General features: G+C 34.8%; 1 protein-coding gene across 1 annotated transcript; it reads right to left on the bottom strand.

Moving 5' to 3' along the window:
* Window positions 1–2,537: 2,537 nt before the first annotated feature.
* Window positions 2,538–15,369, bottom strand: LOC110790972 (pyruvate dehydrogenase (acetyl-transferring) kinase, mitochondrial). Its single transcript, XM_021995724.2, has 6 exons — window positions 14,871–15,369; window positions 12,080–12,338; window positions 11,751–11,931; window positions 7,548–7,695; window positions 7,252–7,465; window positions 2,538–2,752 (listed from the first exon to the last, which is right to left on the bottom strand). Exons 1-6 carry the CDS (start codon window positions 15,117–15,119, stop codon window positions 2,694–2,696), a joined length of 1,110 nt encoding a protein of 369 aa, XP_021851416.1. The 5' UTR covers window positions 15,120–15,369; the 3' UTR covers window positions 2,538–2,693.
* Between the last annotated feature and the right edge of the window lie 4,166 nt (window positions 15,370–19,535).

Below are 19,535 nucleotides of genomic sequence, written 5' to 3'. Positions count from 1 at the left end.
CAGTTCACTTGATCTCACTGAATTATTAACTTGTATAATTAACACTGAACCGCATTTATTAGACCTACCATTAAATGCATACTTGGACCAAGGGCATTATTTCCCTCAGCTTTTACCCCCGTCCCTTAGTACTTTTCGATCTCAAATGAGCTCTTTGGAGCCATTTTTAGTACTAATGTGCTTCGTGTAGTGTGTTTGTAGTTTCAGGTTTATCATTGTAGGAATTAGCATATTTGAATTCATTTTCTACTCATTTGAACCACTGTAAGAGGTGATGTGCTTTAGAGAGCACGAACATTGAGTTGGAAGAGTTTTTGAAGCAAAGCGAATAACGAAAGAAGTAAAAAATGATTGTAGTCCACTCTTTTAATCATACCTCAAGTTCTACAAATTCAAATGCAGTGATTCTAATTGGGTTGGATTCTAGACTTCAAGGGCTTTCCAACGAGTGGTCACTCACCTAATTCCTACTTATAACTAAGGAGATATGGCATTTTGAAGATAGGGGATCGTGCAGTTTAATTTCGCGCGACGGGCGGATGCCTACCCATCGAGCGGGTTACGAGCTGTTCGCCCGACCGGGCGGCCTAATGCCCGATCTGGCGACGACAACCCCTGGGCGCGAATTCTTATGTTTATTTCCATTTTTTTGTTTTGTTATTGGGCAAGACTATAAATATAAGCCCTTAGTTATTTGTGATGGCATCTTATTTCCTAGTATTAGAACGTTTACTTAGTTTTTATTCTTTAAACTTTGTCAAACACTTATTCTAGTTTCAATTCAAGTTGCAAGTTTTCAATTCAATCGTTCATTCTTCAATTTTGGTATTGATTATTTCTTCCCTTTGTTATTCAATTTCAATTATGTTTTCATTAATATTAATTGTATTGTTTATGTTTAGCATGCGTAAGTAGTTATTATTCTAGGGTTTAGGGGATTCATGAATGCATGATTGTGATTGTATTAGACTTAAATATTTTTAATTATAATTTCCTATAGCTTGTTTTATTTGTCCGTCAATTCAGTTCGGCCGGACTATTTTGATTGAGTTTGATAAATCGTAAATTATGCGCCGAGAGGTATAAATCTGATGTTCATGATCTGTGGCTATTAGATAAGAATTGTTTCTAGTAAATTGCGAGAGCCTGCTAGTTTTAATTTCCTAAGGAATCCATAAGATTCGACAGATGCATGTTTTCCTAGTTATAGTTATTAATTGTTTATTATTGTTTGTCGTTAATCCCTTGTCTGCATTTGTGGTGGACCGTCGCCCTAGATTCCTTTAATATTGATATTCTCCTATTTAATTATTGCCTTAGTTATAATCCCAAATTCAACCCTTTTTATTGGACCAATAGTCTAGATTTGTCGGTTAATAGCAAAAAGAACATTGTTTCCCTGTGCATACGATCCCTACTTCCTTTTCTATATTTTTTAGTTGGTGAAAGTTAGGTTCATCTTTGATAGGAGTGCGATTTAGCCTGTCAATGGTCCACAAAGCTCCTGTAGTGGTCCAAAAGGTCTCCAACTGCAACACACTACGAATAGTACATTAGTACAGGGTACTAAAAATAGTTCCGAAGAGTGCATTTGAGATCAATAATCAATGAGGGACGTGGGTAAAAAAAATCCATATAAAATAGATGCATTAGAATGAATGCTTCTCTTGAGTACCTTGTGCTAAGATTTGTTGTCAACACCATGAGCGAGTATTGTTCTATATAGGATTTTGGATGAAGTCAAGGGTAATCACGTTTGGGGGTTTAGGGTAGAGATTTGATAGATTTTGCAATCAAATGTATAAGTTGGGGAATTTATTCGTGTCTTGTTTGTTTAGACATAACCTCGCTTGATCAATGGACTGTAATGCATTGATTTGACAAGGGATTGCAAGTCCTTGTGTTGCATAATTTTGACTAGAGCATATTTTTGATGTTTTTTCAAAATTGAATCATTGCGGAAGCTCTATACATCTTTGTTGATAAACACTCGAGGTCGGGAGACTTGAGGAGTGAATTTAAAAGTAGATTTTCCCTTTTAATTTCCCTTTTAATTTCTCTTTGCAATTTTTAATTGTTTCATAATCCCTTGTCACCCCCAATTTGTGATCCCTTGGTGAACCCCCAATCAATCAGTTGATCCCTTGGCGTCGTCCCATTTTGGTGTTCTCTGGGAAATTCAAGGTGTCAGTATGATGAGATTGCGAGACAAGACAACCAACAGGCCACAGGCTAATCGAGAACAACTCGTTCAAGGAGCTCGCCCTTAGATCAAGCGAAGGAAAGACTAAAGGATATTAACACGGTTAAAGCGGAAGGAGGTTCTTAATCAAGAGGAACCTTAAAGTGTGCTACTACTCTTGAAATGCTTCAAGTTAGAAATGAGATATGGTCATCTCTGTTGCATCACCAGTAAGCTAAGACACTGGACCAGTCAAGAAGCTGCCTTAAAGAATCATACATCATCCTAACCATTGCTCTTTTGCACTTATCAGGAGATAGGGGAGTGGGGTTGTGGGTTAGTTTGCAAACAGGAGTCCAGAGGCATGCAGTACATTGCAAGAATAAGATTACAAGGATGACATCACCCATATTTTCATAAAATCTAAAGAAACATGTTCTTTTTCTCATAATCACCATTTTAACGCTTAAAGTTTAAATACATTGAAATAGATAGCTCCTCAGCTTCGGTACTACGGCAGAGGTTCTTGAGAATCTGCCAATCGAGATAAGTGTAGATAGGCATCTGTACCTGCAACGATGTAAGAACAACAGCCACTTAGTAACAACTAACAAGCTTATAGTGCCACCTAATCTCTGCTATCTTGAAAATTGAATTTACAGTGACTGGAAAATTGTCATAATATACACGACGATCTGAATGCTGCTAACAGCAAATATCTTAACATTGAATTCCCCATTCGATCATTTTACTAATAATCTTACAAGCATGTTATTAGGACAGCACACTGACAGGGCAGAAACGTTAGAATTTTGGCTTCCAATAATGCATGGCAGATTAGATTATGGTGCCACTGCAAAAGGCTGCAAAGAAAGGATTTAATTTTAGATTGGCCCTGTTTGGTTAGGAGCTGTTAGCTGATAGCTGGTTTGACTAGCTGTTAGCGATTAGCTGTTTGTATTAGCTGATTTGACTAGCTGGTTGCATTACCTGTTTGTGTAAAAGTGTTTGGTAAATTAGCTGATAGCTGTTAGCTATTTGATATGTAAAATGACTATTAAGGACATTGACATACTTTGTTTCTTATTAATTGTTTCTTATTAATATTAGACAAATATTTTATTGAGTTAATTTTTTCTCTCTATATTTTTCTAATAAACATTGACTAAATAAAATAAATTCATTTTTTTTAAAAACAATATTCTTTTTTTAATAATATATATTTTTCAAATAGAAAATATTACTAATGAAATTTTAAGCATGGTTGCAATATAATTCAATTGTTTCAAAGTACTAATATAAAATTTATTACAACAAAAAACGAATCTAGTAAATATGGTGAAATGAAAAAGAAAGTGTGAGTAATGTTTTTAGGAGAAAAATATGAAGAGTACCAAGGTTGATAGTGGTTGTAATAATAGGCAATAGTAGGACAAAATAGTCATTTTCATCCATTTTCTCAAACCTCTAATTGCAAAAAACTCATATATTGAGCTTTTTTCAAAATTAGCTTTTTCACCCCAAAACTCTCTTCCAATCCTCTCCTAACCAAACACTTCAAATTAGCTTTTTCTAAAAGTCAAACATCTAATTCACCCCAAAAAGCTCTTTTTCCCTTAAACCTCTCCTAACCAAACACCCCGTTGTAATAGTTGATTAACCCTTTCTACATTCATAGGGTTCAAGCTCTTGCCAAAAAGTCAAAAAAAGTGGAAACTCAAGTCGGCTACTACCACCACTGGAGTCTGGACTTTGCACAGAAGAAACTAATTAAAGAGAAGTAATAAAATATCTATTTAAGATTTCCCATCAATATGAACAAAGTTTGTGGTCAACAAGAAGGTGATGCTAAAGATGGGTTTTATGCCTGGTTGGGCGAATCAGGTGGTGCAGGCAAGCGTACTGTCCTTTGATTTTATGATCAATGGCTTGCTAAAGGAGCAAGAGGTTCCACCTCAGGATCTCGAACAGAGAAACCCTATTTCAGGGCTCCCCCACTTAAAATGTCCCAGGTCTGTGGATGACGATAGTTTATAGGCAAGAGCTAAAAAAGAAAATTCTTCAAAGATTCTCAACAGTTGCAGGCTGCCTATATTATCCTCATATATGGAGCACGAGAATAATTATGGTAAATCTTAAATTATATAGACTTGAAACGTTGGTGATCAGAGATAGTCGTTTACATAAGTATGGAGGAGAGAATGTGAAAGGAATCACAAAAGTTTGGGGGGGGGGGGGGGGACTAATATTACTCCGGGTAAGAAGATTTGACAGATGGAAGCCTAACGACTACCCCTAATACTCCATTAGTACCAAGAGTAATTCCAGCTTCTAAATGAAATTCCCCAAACGTCAAAGAGATTTCGGTTAGAAACACAGGATATGGAAGCAATCACTAAGATTGCCAAAATCCATGGATGGGTGGGTTTCAGTAGTGACTTAAAACAGTTTTCAACCATGCCCTTCTAGAAAATGATGTTGGGATCCTGCCTATTGTGTTCTTTCCTAGGGAGGGACATCGCTTATCCACCAAATCTACAAAACAAGAACTCTGCCTTCCTTAAGCTCTTTTGTTAGATGGCTTGAAGCATCAAGCATGGAACTAAAACTAGGCCATTCCGTTACGTAACTGTAGTTTTGAAACGGATTTTAGATTTTCCGTTCCGTGAAACCCCGTTATGTAACGGTGCAACAAAAATCACGTATTACACCCCGCGTCGTCCGTTGCGTAGCGGTGACTCGACGCGTTAGGACATTTTTCAAGTTACACCGTTCTTTTACACAAATTAGCCAAAATTATTTCAGTAATTAGTTATGTAGTTTATTTGTTCACTCGTATTATGACAGATTTGGTTATATTGTGTTGATATAATACTTTTTAGACTTAAAACGTAGTAAGAAGCCTTTGACATGCTAATGTGAATTTTTTCAAAAAATCCACACTAAGTCAACCGCGATCCGCTCTATTCATCCGTTACAAGCGGTTTCCGCAACAACGTGACCGCTACCGCGAACGCGTTTTTTTCCTATGGTATCAAGTACTTAATTAATGAAAGACAAATCAGCTCACTGGATAATACACGACTTCCTGGAGAATCGCCTGCAAAGATACCTACTCCATCTCCAAAACTACGTAATTTAATTGGAAGCACATCAAAAAGTTGGGATACTCACATGCTTGCAGCTAAAAAGTTGGGATGTTTGTTACGGAGGATAATGTTAAAGAAAAAAGTATTGCCAAAAACAAACTAGCCAAGTGATCCATTAAGCTTGGGCAACTTAAGGGATATTTGTTTTGTGGGAGTTTGAGGGCGGGATGGGAATTTTAATCCCATGTTTTTTTTGGGATTGGGTTTAATTGTTTAAAGAGTGGGAATGGGCTTGGTAATATTTACCTTCTATTCCAAAGGATTTAATAACAAGGGATGAGAATAAAGTTAAATAAAATGACTGTTTTACCCTTAACACAAGTGAAAGGAGTATAGTAGTAAAGGTAGTTTTGTAAGTTAAATTTATTCCCAACATATCCCCAGCACCCACCAAACAAAGCATTAACCATATTCATTAATAAAATCCCAACAACCAATTCCCCATCTTCATCCCACCCTCTAATATGATCAAACTCCCATTCCCACTTACCGATCTCCCCGTTGGTGCACCTGAACCAGTAAAGACCAACCAATGGAGGACACAACAAGAAATACGGCATGGTCTTTGGCACTTGGAGGTACGGTCGATCTAAATGGAGAGCTTGCCGGCTGCAGGGTAAGGCTCTTCATCAACTAAGGCACCCGACAGCTTTGTGTCTGCACTGGAGAAACTATTATGCATTGCATTTTACTTGTTATGTGGTCTGTTCTAGGTGAATAATGTCTTTGTTCCCATCCTGTGACTTCTGTCTAATGTCTTTATGAGATATTTTTCCAGAGTGTTACATTGGTTCTGGCTTCTGGTTAAACTGTCAGAGGAGTTCTAGATTTCTCGCTTAAAATGGCAGTATGAAACTATGAACATATTAGACAAGTTGATTCTCGAACAATACGAGCACAATCTGGCAGTTTCAATGACAAGAAAATTGATTTGGAGAAGGATATCACAATGGCTATGTTAAGAAAATAACTGGTGTGCTGTACCCATCTAGCAAGAATTCAAATCCAAGTCGAATACCATCTAGTGTTGTTGTCAAAATTAATTCTGATGCTGCTGATAGGTGGGTGGATTTAGGATTGCTGATTTGAAACGAGGACGGGGTGAAAGTGAGAATGACGTCAAGAGATTGGAGAAGCAGTGAATAGATTGAAAGGAAGGAAGAGGTTGCAATAGCTTCCTTCAGCCTAAAGGTAGCAGGCTGGAATAGGTTCTAAACAGATGTTATATTTTCCTGTGGGTCTTTTAAAAAGATGACATAGCAGTTCTTATATCTTTCTTTATTCTTTACATGTTTAAACAAGTGAAACTCAGTTGCCTATTTTGATGGCTAGATTTCCTCCCCCTTATTGTGGGGTGGAGCTGGTACTGAAAATAAGTTCCTGGACCCATCCTAACTCTTTCGGGTATTTTTTATTATTATTATATGCAGCCTCCAGTCTCCACATATTCCCATTCACAGTAAAAATAATAAGTCCAGTTCCATTTCTTTGGCAAGCTAAGTTTGTGCCTAGTTGCCTACTGCCTACCCATACGCTATCTGTGAATGTCAATGCATAGCAAATCAAACTCCAGGCTTCCCTATCTCCCCTCCTGATTTAAACATTTGAACTTGAACTATTAACTTAAAATTTTCATTTACTTTGCATAATCTTGCTACAAAAAAAGGAACTGAAATTATTGGACTTTGTATTTGACTTGTATAGTTATATACGAAGTATATTTTTTTACAAGACATTTGTCTAATTTTCTTTTTAGGAAATAACGCTTTCTAACATTTCAAAATGGTCCATAGACCATAGGTAGTTGAGGCTAAAGACGAATGAAACAGTGCTTGATGACAAAGTAATCTCAGCTTCTTATTAGGAGCATACCACCAAAATGAGAGGCAGGGGTTGGAACTCTGAGAAAAGAGGACTTACCATATCCTTCCATTGAGATAATTTGCAGGTCACCTCCAAAATATCGAGCATATAAGCGACTTATGGGAAGCCCGTATCCATAACCAGCCATCGTTACATTGTCACTGGTTCCAAGATCAGTATGTTCATCCAATGGGTTCTCAGCTGTACTGTAAAGGTAAGTAAAAATCTTTGAGAGACCACTTCGCGGAATTCCACCCCCTTCATCTGAAACCTACAATGACATCATGAAAGTTAAGAAACACAAAGAGGTCTAAAGATTGCAACAAAACTAAAGTCTGCGACCGCATTAACACCTTAATTGTAACGTCCTCTATTCCATCAGCTACTATAATTCGAATAGGAGGTACCACATTATCTGAGTCCATATATCTCTCTTGAACAGCACGTAAAGAATTTTTCACCAGCTCAAAAACCATAAGGTGTAAATGTGAAGGTACATACCTGCCATTGAAAAGGATTGGCATTAAAATACAACTCCACTCGTGGGACAAAAAGGTCAAGAGAAAATAAATGAAAAGGATGAGTGGATGACACAGCTATACACTTAGTACATATTCAAGCAGCTCAGTCTGTATCTTTGAAATCCTCGTACAGCTGAACTCATTCAATAAAATATAATACCTCCTCTACTCAAATTATTTGTATGGCTTGACAAAACTCATGGATAATAATAAAATAAGTTAAGCTTACAACAAATGTGCTACCACGTCACTAATTTACACCTAGCTTTAGGTTTGTGAGTGAGTAGGAACGCATAGAAAACTAAATATTTGTTTGCATTGGAACATAAAAACCATGCTATATTATTAAAGCACAGAGTGGTTAGGAATGAGAGACCTCCAAACCCCCAATTCTCAACCCACAACTACTCCATATCATCATTCTTAATTCCCGTAAATTGAGCTGGACCAACAAGGAAACTACCAAAACATGAATTTAAACTACCAAATAGAGGGGGGAAATACTAACAAAAAAGGAAAATATTAAAACTTTAGTCAATCAAAATAATAATACGAATAAAGAAGGAAACTAAAATTAATAAATAAAACAATAAGGAAATCAAAAAATTGTTTTTACCACCTAAAAAATCAAAACTTGTATTTTACCACCTAAAAAAAATTAAAACTTGTTTTTTACCACCTAAAAGCTAAAAAGCAGATGAAACACTTATGTATGGCTACCTAAGTCGATTTCCCTCCAATTTTTTACACTCCTTGTGTGATTTTCTTTAACTCTTTCACCCTTCTCTCTTACTTCCATTAAATTTTGTCAATTTTGTGAATTAATGGTGGTAAAAAAAATATGTAAATTCATGGAACATAAGGAAGTCGGGGAAGAGAAGAGAGTTAAATACATGAAATCGTGGAAGAATATAACATATAAGAAGTATTACTGTAATTGTGGCCCCCTACATAACATTTTCATATATTTTTCCATTTTTTAGGTGGTAAAAAACAAGTTATATTTTTCTTTTTCGTAGTAAAATACAAGTTTTAGTTTTTTAGGTGGTAAAACACAAATTTTCGATTTTTTTAGGTGGTAAAAAACAATTTATGTGCAAAAAAATAATCAAAGAATTTCCATTCTATAACATACACAAATAGATCCTTTCTTTATTTTGTATTCAGCAAAATTGACAGGTTACCTGATTCAATATGCAAAACTTATTTTTTACGAAATAATTCTGATTTTCCTAATTTAAAACAGTATTGAATAAAAAATATTTTCAATCCTAATAATTAGTGTTGTTACTTACGCAACAAAATATTAGAATAAGAATTCTATTCAACTCCCCCTAACCTTAAACAGATAAATAAAAATGTTCTACTCATGTAACAATATTATTAATATCGTACATACTCCGTATGTAACAATATTACAACTTCAATACTAACAAGTAAATAATAATATAAAAAATTACAACACTTTGTGAATATACAATTCTTGCCATTTAAGTACGGAGTAAGATATTGTTATGATATATATATGACAGGGAGGATTAGACTGTCAAACGGGTCGGGTTCTAATTTATTTTTTTCGGATTCGGGTCGGTCACTTTTGGGTTCGGGTTTACAAATGCTTGTTCAAAACCCGTAACTTTTGGGTACGGGTCGACCCAACGGGTTGAGAGATTTTAAAACGCGTATCATAGTTTCCTTAATTTAGGTAATAAATATACAAAATTTGGTCACAAATTCACAAATTTTCCTATACAAGTTTATATTTTAGTCAAATTCAACAATAAAATGGCGTATAATTCAAGTTAAAATCATATTACACCCAACAATTGTAACAACAACGTGTTTACTATGCTTAAGGTTCCTCATAATCTCATTTATTACTATAAATTTAATGATTTTCAATCGGTAGGGTCAGACACGGGTTCGGTCGGGTTTTGACTCATTACTTTTTGGGTTGCTCGGGTTCGGATAAAATTGGGTTACGTCACAATATCTTGTTCAAGACCCCGTATTTTAGGGTCGGGTACGGGAGGATATATAATTTTTTAATTTTTTTTACTGCTTGATAAATATCAATAATAATTATTAATTTTCTAATTTTGTTCAGATTTTTTATTTAATTTGATATGATTGATTTCAACATTTACTCTTTTAACATGAATTTTTAGAGTCGGATTTCATCATCTAAACCCAAAAATTCATGGTTCTTGGTGGGCTTTTAAGGAGGACGATGGGAGGCTATGTGTTCAATGGTGAACCGGGCGGGTGTTTATGGTGGCTTTTGTGGGTTTGTTTTTATGAGGTAGTTTTTGGGGTCGTGGGGGGGGTGAAACAATTTTCATTGGTAGTGGAAAGATTTGATGGTAGTTAGGTTTAATTTCGTAATGAATTGGTAGAAGAATTTCATCGTTTGGGTATGGTTTTTTGGTGGTTGAGTGTGTCAATGCGGTGGAAAGGGATGGAGGGTGTGACTGGGGTGGTTGGGTCAAGTGGTGGTGGGGTAGTGTGGAGTGGTCAAGGCGTTGGTCAATGATGGTGAAGGTGGTAGTGAAGTAGAGGAGAGAAGGAAACCAATGCCTTAGGAGTGAGGGGGGTGGGTGTAGATTGTAGATGACTCTGAGGGTAAGAGGATTAAGGGGATGATACAAATTTACTAACAAACAACAAATAACAGAACCATCCCACTTGATTCCCTTACCTTTTTCGAAAACCTTAAAATAAACGTCCCCTTCGTCTATTCATATTACGAAGTACTTGATTAACGTAAAACTAATTACTATTTCATTTGCTTTGATTTGAACAAACAAAATCTACTTTCATGTTTAGTTTCAATAGAAAAGAAAGAATTTTGTAGGAGGTAAAAAAACTTGAGAGAACAAAATTATGTACAAAATGACTACACTAGAAGAAAAATGCATTTCTATTGTTTAGACATTAGTCAACAATATGGACACTCAATACAGAACATCATATAAACAAAGGAATAAGGAAATTCAATTAAGCAATAAAATGTAAACTAACTTATCCATACTCACTTGCGTGCGTAATCAACCAAAATAGATGATAGAAACGACACATAATAAAACACATGATCAGTTAGTACCAAAGATATATTTCTTTCATAAAAATCAACTAACCATAAATCATGAAATACCATTAATTAGTATAAACATTCTTATAAGCATATTTTAAGTTAAATAAATACGGTAAAATAAAATTGAAATGCCATACCCGGCAAATTCAGACATCAACCACTATAAAGCACGTCACTTTATTAGAATATGACATTTTATCTTAGACGCAACTAATGTTTAAATTATACATTATTTTATTAGAATACAGCATTAAACAATCTAATGGTTTTTCTTATAAGCTGTCTAATTTTATATAAATCCCGTGTATTAGCACGGGCACATACTAGTATTGTGATTACATAAATGAGATGTAAAATCTATGTGACAAAGGGAGCAATATCCTGATGAAAGCAAACTGTTAAAAAGAGAGAAATGCGCCATTTAAAAATATCATGGTCCACAAGTCCATGTTATGTATCCATTGCGATCAATCCCTAGAATTTATATTCACTAGGGTAAAGAATATAGTGGTTAACCAGCTTAAAGCAAGGGAAAATCAAGTTACCTTAAAGAAGCTTCATCAAGTAGTCCAAAATGCTAATTTTAGAGTTCAAACTAAGCTAATTTTCTGAAAGGCCTTCCATCTTCAAAAAGTTGGCTTTGTTAATAAACATTTCAATATGCATACTCATTAATAGTTACTGGCATAAACATTCTACTTGAACTTTAGGGTATCAGCTAGAGGGCACAAACTTCATTTCTAAGCCTCCTGAATATTCTTTTGCAAAACGTTTTCATTACTATTTTCTCTCTCTTGTCCTGTCTTTCAAAACACATCTGACATGTCTAGATTATTCTTCAGGCATAAGGGGTTCACGAACAATAACTGTAAATGTTAAAGCTGCTTCTGCAAGAGAGGAAAATTAATATAGCAAATAAATAAAAATACAGAACAGCTTACGGAAATGTAAAATTCGGATCTCCATAAATGTCAATTTCAGGTGCACTGCCATAACGACGCATGCAAATTGCACGAGCATCTTCACTAGCATTTCTGGCAACTTCTACAGGAGACATTTTTGTATGAATGTAGCCTATACAATCAGGTTGAGGATTTGGATCATGCAAGGCCACATGCTGCCCTGAGTTTAGACAGAAATTTATTTGCACCATTAAACAGTGCTGTCTGAGTCAGCAAGGAATAAACCAGAAAATAAATGCTATTAAATTAACATAGACAAATTAAGATGAAAAGAAAATAAAATGAACGAGCTAGCAACTAGAACAAACCTATGAGCATGCGGATGCCTATTCTGGACATATAAAAACGATCAAGGAACTGATGAATTTCAACCAAATCTTCATATACGATCTTGGGATCCATGCCTTTCTTCAACTGTTGGACCCCCATGGCCATCATTGGGACAACATTATTATGTCTGACTTTAATCATCTTAATCATTTGGGTGAAATCTAATTCATCATTATTGTCTTTGATACAAGGGAATGATCTCAGATCCCGAAAAGAATCCACATACCAATCGCGGACCTAAGAAGGAAAAAGTTTATTAGTATAACATTAACAATAACATCACTCTTTTGTCAAATTCAAATATTTGGAGAAAAAAGACACCCACCTTCTGCTCTGCACCTCACACTCAAAGACCTCAACACGATTAACTGGATCCACAACATCATAATGATATGCAGGTTTACAAACTAAATGATTATGATATCATGATCCCAGGGTAGTAATTCATAACACGTTCACAAGGGATCCCATATTCCCATGAAAACAGTGGAAAATTCATGACTCTATCTTCATGCCTCAGGGGTTTACAACACATACACATACAAAAAGCAGATATTTTTCTGTTGCAGCAATATGTTGCTCATTTCTAATACATGAAACTATCAAGGAAGCCTAACTGCCTAACTATGCACTCATGAAACTATCAAGAGTACATACTCTAATACAGTCTAACTATGTACTCTTGTTTTAGTAGTAAGAACACTAACAACAAAATACAAATATGAAATATATTACTAATCCATCACCCAGTAACTTCTTGAGGTATATTTCTCCTGACACCACTGCGGACTATCCTGTAGTTGATGTCATAATTCGTAATTACTTTCTAAATTTGCTAAAGTCTTGCTTTTGTTTTATAAGGCACCTATTGAAAGAGTCTGGCTAGTGGGTTCTTCAGGTACCTTGTCTACACACTCTTTGTACAACCACTCTAAAGCTGATGCACTTTCATGAGAATGTAGTTTAGCAAAGTCTCACATAGAACGATAACGTCTAATTGAACTGCAACTTAGGATAAAGTTCAACACAAGACAGGTTACAAGTCCCAAGGACAAAGAAGGCCTAGTGAACAATGTACGAATAAAATGATTCTTTGGGAAGTGCTTTCATGGAAGTTTACAGGATCGTCAGAACGGAATGATGGTGTCCTCAGAATTTTAACATAAAAGACTTGACTTTTCTTCCATTTAAAAGTCAACTGGTTGTTTTGGCTAGAATAAATTATAGGATCTTTGATACACAAAATACAGATACTTATCTTCTACTAGTACAGAATAGGTCCATTAATAGGCTATGGTCAGGATACTCGGGAAGTAAGGATGCAAATTGCCAAATTCCTCTCAAGAGTTCCTCTTTATTCACGAGGTTAAGCAATTAATTGACGTCTGAACCAATAATGGACGTTTAAAGTTTGTATTGCTAGATTACTATCACCAATAGCCGTCATCAACATTCTAACAATTCTCATATTTCCGGTATATAAACGCACATACACAATGTTAACCCCCCCGTCCCAGACACACACACACACAAACACACACACACACACAAACGCACACATCTATGAACAAAGCAATCATAAAAAAACAATTATTCCCTCAAAAAAAAAGTTTATTACAGGTGATGATAATGTATGTATTTAATGAAGTTTTGCTGGTGAAGGAAGGTGGGGAAACTGTGAAGGCTTAAGTTCCATTAGGAAGATAATTGTTAATTGACTATGGAAAGATGATTAGAACTTTAGCAATTTATCAGCATTTTTTGCCGGCCAAAGTAGTCCTCGAATCAATATTTAATTTGCGAAAATGACGCACACAACATGATATCAGTACCTAACTGCTCCCAGTGAAGAATAGGAGAGCAACTGGCATATGACAGTGAATGAACCAAAGGAGATACACAAAGGAACAGAAAAATGATTCTCAAAAGTTCAAATATTGATTAATAAAAGGCATAAAAGAATCAACAACAATTCCAAAAAGATAAGCAGCCCCATATATTATACTACATGATTAAGATACATTCATAAACAATTCCACAAATACTCTTCCCTTTTTGGTATCTTAGATAAAAGATTCTTTACAAACCAACAGCATAATGCAATATCAAAATACCCAATTAGGATAGGGTAAAACTGTATAAGTACAACCAAAGAAAATAATAACCTACAAAATTGAAGAAAAAGTTTGCCATTTTAAGTAGTTCTGCATTTGAAATATTGATAACAAAATTACCCAATTCAACAGCAACATTACATGCACTCAGATTTATCCAAAATTACAGGCAAATGTAAATGTAAGTTCAATTCGAACAAAAAATTCCACATAGAAAAACCCCTGAAAACTGCAAATCTACCAGATACTTCAGAGTTCCAATCCAAAAAGTTAAATTTATCTTAAACCGACAAAAACCCAGAACAAAATTCATACCAAAACATCAAAAATGGATAAAACTACAACAACAAAAGATAATAACCTACACATTTAACATTATTTTGCCATTTCTTTTAAATTTACATTACTAATAATCAAATAATGTAACTAAAATTTACCCAATTCAACAGAAAAATTACATGCAGTCAAATTTACCTTAAATTACATGCAACAAGGACAATTCCAACGAAAATCCCGCCAAATCAAACCCAGATAATTCAGCATTTCAATAAAATAAAAAGGTGAAAATTCTCATAAAGACCAAAACCTCAACAAAATTCACACCAAACGTCCCAAAATAAAGCCCCCAAATGCCCAAAAAATATCAAAAAATTACCTTCAACACAGCAGGTTTTTGAGACAACCCATAAGGAAGCTTCTCAAGTTCAATAGCTCTGCGCGCAATTCGAATAGGAAGCTCTTTATGAAGAAACTGAGCAGAAATCAACAAATTACGATCAGTGGGTTTAGACCCAAAGTCCATCATATACCTAAGAGTTACTCCATTTTGTTTCATTGAACCCCATTTATGAACTTCATCAATCAAACTCTTAGAGAAACTTTCTACCGCTTTTTTCACAGCCATTTGATGAGGGTAAAAAAATAATTGAAGTACTATATTGTTTAGATTTTTGGGTTAAAAAGATTACCCAAAAAATTATAGTATATCGTTTAGATCATCCAAAATTACCCAGAAAAATGGGTGGAGAATTTGAGGGAAAATCATGGGAAAAAGAAAAACTAAGGTTCCATGAATTTGGAAGTGACATAGATAGATAGATAGGAAATAGGATGGACCGATGGAGACAGGAGAGAGAAAAGAGACGGTGAGGCGTTACTGGATTTGGACCATTTGATTTATTTTTTGATTAAGAAGATCTAATATTTAATTAGTGTAAAAATGTGTATTTTTGTAAGGATTAGAAGTTTAATGAAATTCGAAAATAATATTATTTCTAGGTTTTTAATGAATGAATTGATTGATCATTTGATTGATTAGATTTGGATTGGATTTAATACACGTTTGTGAGTGTGATTTGTGACTTGGATGGAGATAAGTGATGGTTGTTATTTGTTAATGGGTTGTATGTCTAGCTTGTACAATTCAATTTGCATTATGGAACGTGTTTTATACTTAAGTTTAAGCTAATTTAAAACTAGGTGTATTGTTCTATATATAGAGTAATATATGCATATTGCTTATTTAGTTTAGCGATAAGATATTCCCCAATCACAAATTCTTATTTACAAGTGGTGTACAATAAATATTGTATACCGGAATAAAAGTTGACTCAAAATGCTAAAAAGTTACATTTATTTTGTAAAAGTTATCTATTTTTTAGTGATAAATTTTTTCATTTTAATAAAAATTATTTCTTCAAAATCACTAATAATGTATAAAATTAATCATTTAACCCTTTAAAATGTTTATCTATCAACCTTTTTTTTATAATATAAAGTCGTTAAAAACTACGTTAAAGTTACAAAAAACTACATATGTTTTATAAAACCATTTTCCAACTTAAAATAAAGGAATTATTAAAGTATTACCGCCAGCGTGATAACGGTTAAGGCTATTACCAGAATTACGCAGCGGAAATTAATGTCAACTAACTTTTAAAAACATAATTAATACTTTATCGAGACCTCCTACAATTTGGAACCATAATGGCCCAAAACCCAAAACATAAATAGTTCAAACATAATTAAAGTATTATTAAATGGTTCGAAATACGAAAACATGCAACTCTCTCGATCATCCCAAGCCACATGATTCTGATCTACCAACCTGCTATATTATTCTACTCCCCATCAATGCAAGTGCAAATGATAGATCATCATAGGGTCATTAAGGCAAAGGTCATGACCAAAACACACAAAGCACGTAGTCAGCAAAAGCTGAGTACTTACAAGAATAGAGTGAACTGAAACTAAAACATGCATCACTCACTAAGTACTAATCATCATGCAAAAACCATATAATAATTAACAAACAAACCATGAATACAAGATTCGACTCTTGACTCGACTCTTGACTCACAATTTAATTAGAATAAGCTTCTAACGGGCCAAAAGAATATTCCATAAAGGAAAAAGGTGATGGGAGCCAACCATACACCAAATAATAAATAATAAATTCGGGCCATACCGACGGAATTCCTGCGCATATTATAAATGAAACAACGTCTTGTATCACTAGTAGGAGTACGAGCTTTCCGGCAAGACTCCCCCCATTGTTCATACTCAAGGTATATACGTTCCAAGAGTTTTGAAGCTTATTCTGGTTGCACTTTACGTTTATTAATATTTTATTAAAGGCGAACTCAAGACTCACCAACATGCACACATACAATTAATAAACAACAACCAAAACAATCTTATTTTAAATGCTTTAGGACTTGTGATCAACAAGGCAAGACACTTGTGGAATTACTACCATGTTCCTCCTCACCAAAGTGAGACTCCACATCATGCACATTAACATGAGGGTTGTGCCCTTGCACGACAAATTCTAATTCATTTCATACATAATATTCCCAACTGAACCCTACATGTGTGGTGGCTTACGTGAGCTAACCCTTCACATGTGGTAAAATAAATAGTACAACGAGGTACGAATAATTGGCTCAAAGTATGCTAGACGTCCCGTACAATAGCATACAAATAAATAATCCATCCCTTGCATGTGAAACAAACCATACATGCATAAATATTGAACAACATGATTGACGATGAAATCCATACTCATAATAATTCCAACATGCTTGTTCAACAATTAATCCAACAAATCCAATATTACAAATCACATGCTCGTTCACCAAAATAAACATGATTCCTCATAATGTAATTCACATCATTAACAATCATGTAATGTCATTGACAAAAGATGTGGTCGCCCTAGACTTGTACGTACCTTGAATACCTAAGCGTAGGGGCCACTTTGCAATAACGAGCACTCAACTAGAAATCACCTCCTATCATCAAAATAATGAAACTTAAATTATTTCCATGTTCATTAAATTTCCAGCAACTTTATAAAATTTAAAACCTCCTTTAAACTTTAGAATTCAATAGTTTTTCAATAATAAAACCGTCTCAATTTGCAAAATCAATCCCTAGTACAAAAACACACTTTTTCCGCCTTTAAAATCAATAAAAATCAACACTTTAAGCCTTTATTCAAATCTGAAAATATAATTGATTATCATAATTAAAATCATAACCTAATTATGCTAATCAATTGACTCATTAGGTCTAGGTTAACCTAACTTGAAAATCCCAATAAAACTAGTTTATTATCATAAAAATCAATGCTTTATTCAATAAACAAATCTGAAAATTCATCCTTTAATAATTAAAACAAACCTAATGAATCACAACACGCAAATCCTCAAACCACGGTATTCATAACCGGTTCCCAACATTTTAATTACTCAAAACAATATTAATATTATAATTTAAAATACGGAATTTAAATAGAATAGGTAAGGAAGAAGATAATTATACCAATCCAGCATATAGCACGGAACAACCACGAATATAATGTGATTGGGCGAAAAGAATTGAACAACGAACGAACAAGCAACAACGACAACACACAACGCACTACCCGAGTGCGTGTGTGCAGCGACGAAGGGACGAAGGCAGCAGGGGTCGCGCGCGCGGGCTGGGCGCTGTGCGCGAGGGAGAGAGCGGGTGAGCGAGGGGTGTTGGGCGCTGGTGCGCGAGGGAGAGAGCGAGAGAAGGCGAGGGGTGCTGGGCGCTGTGCGCAAGGGAGAGGAAGAGAGGGAGTGTGCGAGTGTGTGGGCAGCGCTGGGGTGTGAGGCCAAGCAGCGCGAGGGCACATCAGCACGAGGGCAAAGCAGCATGAAGGCACGAGCACGGGGCTGCGTGCGTACGGTGTGCGGGCGAGCCGAGCAAAGAGGAGAGAGAAAGAGGAGTGTGTGCAAGCAAGCCAAAAAGGGTTTTATGAATTTAAGGGCTTCATTTAATGATGGGGAGTCCTATTTATAGGCTCCCTAATCCCTTGATGGGCTAGGCTTAGGAGATTTGAGTTGGGCTGAGGAAATAAATGATTGGGCTAGCTTAGGATTTAAATTAAACTTCTTTTGATTGGGCTCGTTTATAAAACGAATTGGACTTTTTATTTAAAACCCGAAGCCTTTGAAAATCATTTGCAACTCATTTAATTTCCCGACTCAAGAATTAAATTCGTTTCGTAATTAATTAAAATAATAAATATTCTAATTAATTAAAATACATTAAATAAAATGTATTTAAATATTATTTAAATGCTAATAAATCGTAAAATGCTTTATAAATATAATAAAATATACTTATAAATATTATAAAAATACGAGGTATTACAACATAAAAGTTTTTTTTGGTAAACTCTAGTTTTGTGCTTTTTGTTGAGAATAATTATAGCATTGACATACCTTTGTTGGCGAGAAAGCATGATTTTATGATTCTCCGGTGTAACAATTTTTTTTTTTTTTTTGTACGAATGAGCCACAAGAGTAACATAAATTACAAATATGGGAGATGGTTTCAAACCCGAGACCTGTCGTACATATATAGACCCTCGGTGTTAACATTAGACTAAGACATCATTGTTTACCCGGTGCAACAAATGATTGGACCCAAATAGCACTCGAAACTGACTCGAACCGAAATGGTCATCAACTCAAACATGAACAGTACCTGAAAATGGATGGTCTTGAAATAAACATGAGTCAAATTCACTAAAATCAAATATATGAGTAGTTGAAATGAGTAATTATATACTCCATCGGTTCTTAAATATTAGTCATTTTTTTGACTTTTTCATCCATTTCAACTCAATATTTAACCGTAAACATCTTAAGATACGTATTTTAAAAAAACATAAAATTTTGATATTGTTAAACTACACATTGAAACGAGCAAAACAAGATCACACATTAATATATTTTGAAATATGTATTGGAAGAAAAACAAAAGATTCTCTTCGATTGTAAAT

This window comes from Spinacia oleracea, chromosome 3 (genome assembly GCF_020520425.1).
Source record: "Spinacia oleracea cultivar Varoflay chromosome 3, BTI_SOV_V1, whole genome shotgun sequence".
Classification (NCBI taxonomy): Eukaryota; Viridiplantae; Streptophyta; class Magnoliopsida; order Caryophyllales; family Amaranthaceae; genus Spinacia; species Spinacia oleracea.
The sequence above is the reverse complement of the archived record's forward strand: the minus strand, read 5'-3'. Positions and strand labels throughout refer to the sequence as shown.